Source organism: Botryllus schlosseri, chromosome 10, assembly GCF_051294905.1.
Source record: "Botryllus schlosseri isolate E-star chromosome 10, Bs_hap1, whole genome shotgun sequence".
NCBI lineage: Eukaryota > Metazoa > Chordata > Ascidiacea > Stolidobranchia > Styelidae > Botryllus > Botryllus schlosseri.
The window spans coordinates 14,858,588-14,867,327 of NC_137245.1; the positions used below are offsets into that span (position 1 = coordinate 14,858,588).

General features: G+C 42.2%; 1 protein-coding gene across 1 annotated transcript; it reads left to right on the plus strand.

Annotated features, from left to right (window-relative positions):
- Window positions 1-5,538: 5,538 nt before the first annotated feature.
- LOC145448818 (beta-1,4-galactosyltransferase 2-like) lies at window positions 5,539-8,492 on the plus strand. The gene is made up of 2 exons (XM_080327267.1): window positions 5,539-5,553; window positions 6,980-8,492. Exons 1-2 carry the CDS (start codon window positions 5,539-5,541, stop codon window positions 8,030-8,032), a joined length of 1,068 nt encoding a protein of 355 aa, XP_080183393.1. The 3' UTR covers window positions 8,033-8,492.
- The last annotated feature ends 248 nt before the right edge of the window (window positions 8,493-8,740 follow it).

Genomic DNA, 8,740 nt, shown 5'->3' on the forward strand with positions numbered 1-8,740 from the left:
TGACGCATAAACCTGCCTTTGTGATAGCCCACCCATCCGAGTGGTACACCCTTTGTAAATTCTGGTACACCCTAGGGCAGGGGCGGGCAACTTCTCCAGTCTGCGGGCCGGATATAGGAAAATTAAATACTTGGCGGGCCGGGTTGCTGAATCAATGCATTATTCGCCCATTTATCCACATATACAAGGAATATATCGTGTTTAATGAATGTATTTTAACGACAGCAATATAACTTCAAAGCCATTTCTCGCCAATAATGACGAAGACAATGTAGATTTGAGAACAGGATTGTCATACAGGCACGACCCTCCACCATGTCTGCCTCTCTCTGATAAATCCACACACGGTCCAATCCTCAATTAAGATTTCATGGCGTTCGATAAGCCCGTACCTCAAATTTACCAAGATATCAATGCATTAGGGTTGAGTAGGTGACGAGATATAGCGTGGTTGTTCAACTGTGTGGCCTATTTTATCTCGATATTGAATTCATGCGGCCCGCGACCTCTACGAAATTTGTAGTGGCCCGCGACCTGTTTCGAGTTGGCGACCCCAGGTATAAGCGGTGTCTTACAAAAGCCGAGAAGTGGCCATGCTACAAGTCGACGGTTACGTAAGCAAAAATAAGAAATATCCGCCTAGTGTAAATTACCATTGTAGTCGACAAACACCATGATTACCACAAATGACATAAGGGTTAAGTACATCGTAAATGCCGGTAATGCAAGTCTTTTCGCTTCGACTAAGTTACGCGTAAGCTGCGCTTATATATGTATAATAACATACAGTCACTAAAATTTGACGTATGTAGGCCATTAATCTCGGAAGACGGGCCGCGGGCCACATTATCTTGTAACACGGAAAACTGTCCGCGTATGTTGCCCACCCCTGCCCTAGGGTGTACGAAAACCCCGGTTGAAGAGCACTGCACTAGAGGATGGTATTGATTGAAAAAATATATGCCATGATATATCCTGATACAAGCCCTATAATTCACATCAAAAATTATTGCGGGTTTCTTAGTCTGGAAGGTGATATGGAAAAATGTATATTACGGTCCAATTTTACTTTGCACCCCCTAAAACGTAAATCATTTGTCACGGACCCCATAGCTCACGCAGGTCGAAGTTTTTTGCATGTGAGGAAAGATTCTCCCAGCATGCCATTGTAAACAAAGTCGCGTACTGTAATCATGGGATTATCACAGAGAACTTCTCAAGTATTTTCGGTCCCAGTGTCTCATCGGTACCACATCTCCTCCAGTATCATGCTTCCGTATATTTCGACCTGAAGCACGGCACACGTCTAGGAGGAGAGGGCGAGGATAAGTCCACAACACTTCCGTGAGGACTTTGTATCGGAGGAGGTCGGTCGGACTCGAATCCCGAACCCATTGGTGTTGTGGCTGTAGAATGTAGCCTACCACTACGCTATACCTCACTACACTTTTTGAAAAGCGTAAGAAGCGTGATGAGATGTTGAAATTTACACTGGTATTGTGTCATCAATTGTTTGTTTGTTTGCTCCAACGTCGCTACTAAGCCTCTTGCAATTACAATTCGACCCAATATAGTCAACAAGGCGATTCCCAACAGGTGAAAGTTGCTGGAAAGCTTTAGTCAACGTTCTGTAACAGGTTGCAACTTAGGGTACGAATGACGCTTTGCTCTTTATTGAATGGCGTTACACCGGTAAGTTGGTTTGAAACATCGGAGCTGAATTTCGACATGCCAACTGCACTTTCATCAAAGAGAATTGGCAATTGGATGAAGATAAAATGTGCCGTTCCTATCTTCATAGGACTGTCGTATCGGGTGTCCGTGAACATGCGTATTACGTAGGCTTACGGGTGGTTCCACCTATCGATGTTCTTGGACTCGAAAGTGGGCACACCTGAACGACAAAATCATATTCGTCGATGAAAATGTCCTTGCCGCAGAGACATAATTTTTATACTCGAAAAAGTGGCTGTCTCACTTAAATCTTTTCCCGTTCCTGATTGAAACACACACTTCTCTCAAACTCGAATGAAACCGAGGAAGAAATGGTCAAAAATGCGTGTCATAATGATAACAAACAAACATTATTATTACTGCAATCAGTGCACAGAAACAGTTTTTATTGATACTAGCCGAGGCATACAAAGTACGTACGTCCAACCAATTATACTACTGGCGTATAAATGTTTTTGCGAAAATCAACAGAGATTTGCTGGTTGGGCAGCCGTTGAGGTCTGACGATTTCTCGTTCAAATTGCTGCAGTTCGGTCCACTGCGTTATAGGCATTTGTAAGACACCGGCCTCCGGCTTAAGTGTAAGTCTTACGCGGATCGGCTGGCGAGGAGGAGGTTCAAATCAGTGGGAAAAATATCTGGATAAGATGCCGTGTCGTAAGGCTGACAGTGCGATGATTGTCTACGTTTCTCAACTTAGTGGCCGATAACGCAGTCCATAATCGTGTATTGTGATGGTGCGTACTTCATCAAATTGCGAAGTCTACAGTCAAGATTATAGGAAATGTCATTGTATCCATACATTCTTTAGACGTATAGACTCGAATAATGACTGATTATACGTTAGCGCAGTGATTACCAAACTGTTTGCCTCGGCACACACATATTTTCAGCTGTGCCACGAATCATTTTGGAATTTTGCAACAGAACTGTATATTTGGAATCAAGTCAGCAAGATTAGCATATGCTACATAAATGCGCTAGCTGCTTCAATAGCTGAAATATCGCCGAGTGACGACTGATTTAAATATGTGTGTTGTGGCAGTAGCTATCTACAGTAAAATACAGCTTTGTGATACTTATTAATTGATATTATATCAGTATTAGTCCACAGGTATACCGAAATATTGATAATATCTAACCGCACTAATTGCATTCTGTGCAATCATTTAAAGCCCTATATATTCGTTGAGTAGTTAATCCACATGGTAGCAATGACTCAAGAAATTTCCTGCAGAAGTAGAATTGATTTACTGGCTTTTAAAAACGTTTCCCCGAGACAAAATAGATTAGTTCAGGCCGTCAACTTCCCAATCCTCTTCCACGATCGGTAGAGAAGCAATAAAAATTATAATAATTGATTGAGATTTGCATCTTCATTTCTAATGTGAACTTGTATTTTTTGTTTTGACTGAAATGAAAAGCTGTAAACGAAAGAGACTGCTTGGAATTGACGACGAAATGCGGATGTATCTTTGTCAACAATGCAACTTCGCCCCAGTCGTGTATTCGTGCAAAATAGCACGCACCCATCGTATTGCTACGTGAGAATAATTTAAAAGTAATATTTGTTCACTTTTATGTGTGCCGCAGCGTTATGTAATTTTTTTTATCGTGCCAAAAGCTTAAAAAGCTTATAACCACAGTCCTAGCGTCGACTCTACACGAAGCTATGGCAGTTCATCGTGGTCAGTAACGAAGTACTTCTACATATTCGGTGTACTCAAGTTGGTTTTGCTTACGTGCCCTATTTACATCAGCTTCATCGGTGAATCCAATATTGAGAACAGATGAGACAGCATCTAAGAGTAACAATAATCTATGCAAAATCTCCGCGTTTAACGCGACTAGAAAACAAATGCTCGTGGATATTTCATAACATTCAAGTTTGCGTTCGCCGGCAGGCCTACATTATCCGGCACGTTTGTGAATCGCGTGCTACCGGACTTAATTCGCCAGTGGAATTGCTACGCGTGTCTTGTGAATCGAATACATAAAGGTTTGTGACGGTATGATTCGAAGAAAAATGTAGTATCTGGGGAGGTGGGGTCAAATCACCACATAAGTTAGGCGTATCACCGTATGGCCGGGGCGGGCAACATACGGCCCGCGAACAGTTTCCCGTCTTACATGATAATGTGGCCCGCGGCCCCAGTATGCCAATATTCCCCACCACTTGCTTACTACGTCAAATTTTAATGAATTCATGTTATACGTGCGTGCGCAGCGTGCGACAGTGGAGCTTAGGCGTAAGTTCGTCGAAGCGAGAAGACTTACATTATCGGCATTTACGATGTACTCAAACCTAACGTTGTTTGTGGTAATCATGGTGTTTGTCGACTTCAATGGTCATTAACACCAGGCCGATATTTCTTATTTTTGATTCCGCAACCATCGACTTATAGCATGGCACACTTCTAGGCTTTTGTAAGACACCGCTTATGCAGATGAGATGGCGAGGATGAGCCTAGATAAACCTCCGACACTTAGGTAGAAATTCTGGAGTCGACCTCGGTCGGACGCGAACCCACGAGCCATTGGTGTCGTGGCTGTGGATTATAGCTCTACGCCATCTCGCCACCTACTCAACCCTAATGAATTGATATCTTGGTACATTTGGGGTACCGGGCTTATCGAACCTCTTGAAACCTTTCACCGTGTGTTGATTGATCAGGGAGAAGCAGACATGGTGGCGCCTGTTTGACAATGCTGTTCTCAAATCCACATTATCTTCGTGCCCCTGCCGTATGGGGACTCAAGATTAGACTTTGGGGTGACAAAGTTCTGTTTCAGTCCTGCTTTACCAAACTCCTGGCAATAATATATCTATATCGCATGGATCGGGAACTATGGTTCGCGAGTCACATATAGGGTTCTTGTTATCATAAAATTAGACTCTCAGAGAAACAAGTTAGCCATTATAAAGCAGCAAATCACAAATCAAAATCTATTGTGTCTGATCTTCTGTACAGTTTTTAAATAGAAACATACTCTCATGATGGGTCATGGCGATGATTGCATGTTAATACATGGTGCTTAGTGGATGTATTGATATTCGGCAATGAGGAAATGACGTTTAACTGACAAAAATAATATTTATTCGCCGTCATAATTCAAAACAATGGTATATATGATGCATTTTATTCTCTTTTTAACCCACATATTATAAATATTGTCTTGGTCGCTGCCTCCCGAGTAAAGTGGAGTGTATGTGATGTGTACATATTGGTGAATAGCCTTTGTTGTTGATGGAAACTAGCAGTGCTTCCGAAATTCGCCCTCCCATAGCCGAGTGTCTTCGTATTTTATGCCATAATATCGAATTAAATTATACTCCACGGCGACCTGCTCGCCACAAACTAAAACGACGGCTCCACCCCCGACTCTAGTTAACAAATATTCAGTGCCCGAGTCTTTTTGGAATTTCGGTCATCGGTCTTCACGTTATTTTTTTGACATGCCCACCCGTCAATCGTTTCATCGTTGCGCGTTCGAGTCCGACCGTGGTCGACTTCTGATTTGCGATACCTAAGTGTTGAAGGTTTATCTAGGCTCCTCCTCGCGACCTCATTCGCCTAACGGCGTCTATCAAAAAGCCTGGAAGTGGGCCGTGCTATAAGTCGGCAGTTATGAGATAAAAATGAAGAATATCAGCCTGGTGTAAATGACCATAGCAGTCGACAAACACCGTGAGTTCGACAAAACAAACAAACAAACGACCACTGATTGATCGTTTTACGAATTAGTGATTTGAAAAGGTGTCACGTAGCAATTTGAAGCACATAATAGTGTGTAAATGTGGCAATGGCAACAAAGAAGGTTTGTACGAAACGATATGGTAACAGTGGCTTATTGTGACTTTAATTGTTACGGCACACTTTGCTACATTGGCTTTATTTTGAATCTGTATTACTCGTATGACGTACGTAGGCTGTGTCGTCGCGGCAAATAAATAAAGTGGCCTAATAGTGAACGAATGTTTGGTTTACAGCCTATGATTTTAGTCTACGGATTAACATTAACATTCAAAAGTAAGTTTGATGTTCTGAATTTCAGGTAACTTTTCGCGGGTCACTGAAAATCGCATCGCGGGCCGCACTTTGCCAAGGTGTGCCAGAATTATGCTGACATCGCTGACACTAATAAGTTATATCCATACGACTACGAACTGCCTTGAACTATAGATTACTAACTTCTCTGACCGTGATCAGTCTGCGGGCTAACAACAGGAGAACAATAGAGCAGTGATTGTCAACCCGTTTGACCCCGCGGCACCCTCTGACATGTAAAGAAATCGCTGTCCCATAGCACTTCCAGTAACCTGGGAGCTGGTGACTGTGAAAATAAGTTCAACAACTTGATTATATCACTGTTCATGTTGAGACCCAGATTCTGATGGTGGTTACTAAAAAAAGGTAATCGCTTTCGGTCAATCACCAACATCATGGCCTTATTTCAGACGAGGATCATTTATCAGCCATCAGCTTCTGGAATGCTCTTTTTGTTATATGTCGACAACCCTCTTCATCGCAATTTCTCGAAGCACCCATAAGCAGTCCTCGGCACCCCGGTTGAGAACCACTATACATTCATACATAGTATACATTTGAACTTATTGATATATACAGTATACTATACACGTTCATACATGGGGTAATCGTGATCTGAACATGTTGACACGGCCACCAACGTACTTTTTGTTACTCATTTGGCCGGCGGTGAAATTATTGCCCACCGCTATCCTAGATTCTCTCGAATCATGGCGTTTTATACTAGAGTCATTACGACAGGATGTCTAGCGATTGCCAGAGTATGGCGCGATAAATATACGAGATATAATTGCATGATTGGAAGAACAGGGATCTCCTGCAATACCTCAAACAAACAAATCATTTCGGGCTTAACTCCTGACTGTTTTATGCCATCAGTGCCAATCACAAAGAAGGTATGCCATGTCGAATGTATATCAAAATTGATTCGTCTATTTGATTTAGCATATTACTTAGTGTAACTGAGAACTGAATGTGAAGACGGTGCGTGGACACTGCGATTCTAGCATCTGCTATTCAATTAGCCAGTGCACAAATCAAGATGTCGAGAAATTTGAGATGGACATATTGGACAGTGTGGCGCATATGTGTTCTCTTTGCACTTAGCCTCATCTGCCTTTCCTTCATCTTGTGATACAATCACTCAATGGCGACACATTTGGAAGAAAGAGCGTTAAGTTTCGTGGACCTTGAAGACGTTGCCCAACGTGAGTACGGCAGGACACCGACAGAATTTGAATTCTACACAATTTATTCAAAATTCTTACATTTGCCCGTCAAGGCCAAAACGGCTGACTGGCAAATTAAACGTACAATGTATATTTAAGGAGCACACGTGGGCTACAATCATAGAGCAAAACGCAGACATATTCAAAGGTGGGAAATATGCACCACCGGATTGCATCGCCAGAAACAGAGTCGCTATCATCATTCCGTTGCGAAATCGAGACTCGCAACTCCGAGTTTTACTTTCGCATATGCATCCAATTTGGAAGAGACAAGACATTCAATACCGAGTTTTTGTAATGACTCAAAACGGCAACGGAATATTCAATCGCGCTAAACTCTTAAATGCGGGCGTAGCCGAGGCGAGAAAAGATGCAAACTACGATTGTTACGTGTTCCACGACGTCGATTTACTTCTCGAGGATGACCGATGCTTGTATTGGTGTCACGAATCAAATCCTAGGCTGGTTGCGTCCCTGGTAGATAAGTTTTCGTATGTTCCGCTTTCATACCAGGCGAAATGCCGCATCGTTGAACAAGGCTATGACTTTTTCGAAAATACTATGCGGTCAATCTTATGGGGACCTGTTGTCACGTACTTCGGTGGCGTATCCATGGTTACTGCTGCACAGTTCGATGAAATAAATGGATTATCCAATCTGTATTGGGGGTGGGGCGGGGAGGACGATGATTTGTTTTTACGACTGAGCGCATTAGGATATACAGTTGACAATCCCTACGGTCAGAAGTGCTCATTTCGCATGATACGGCACGACCACGAGAGTGCAAATGCGGAGAACGGAGGTAGGTATGCGTTATTGCAACATGCGACGAAGCGCATGCAAAATGAGGGATACAGCACGTTAAGGTATCAAGTTGAATCCTATATAGAAGAGCGCATGTATACAAATATCACTGTGAATGTGGGTCATCCGTCAAAATATATGACCGACTTCATTTCCAAAGGCGCAGCGGCGTGGTTCAAGTGTTTCATAGAAGTGCCTTGGGGAACAAGCCATTGACACAATAACAATGATATTCACATATAAATGCATGGAGCGCCGCATAAAACAATATTTCATAGTTGCAATAGGGCGCATTACACGGAGTCCCACACACGTATAAAGACGGATGTGATAAGTTATTGATATGTTTGTATATTTACGTTGGTATCATTTCATTTTGATCTGTAATCTATACAGGTAATTAGTGCCCATCACTATCCCTCGTGTTATTTTCTTTCATATTTATATCACGCGTGTTAAGTAACCAGCTGACTTGATGACCAAATGGTCTTATCGCTGGCCATTATTTCACCAAATAATTTATCTTCTGTCTGTCTGTCAGTCTGTTCCGTGATATGCCTGGCTCATGTCAATATGTTCTACGAACAATAGTAATCATACTGCTCTACTGTGTCAGTGATTCTATTGTCGGAGATTCATGTGTACTTTCTGCGAGGAATATGCATCATGGAATGAAGTGTATTGTTTGATGCTTGATGTAATACTTTAAGAAACAAACTGAACGCATCAAGCCGTTCGACTTCATAGCATCGGGGTGCGATATATCGTTGTGGTTTATTCTTGTACTTCTTGCTGCATACTGGGTAGTACACACGTGCGCTGTATAATTACATTTTTAATTACTTAATTTCCCACCGTGGATAATTTTTTTCAAATACAAAATATTCTAACCGAATAACTTTGCTTTGACGGTTGGAATTGATC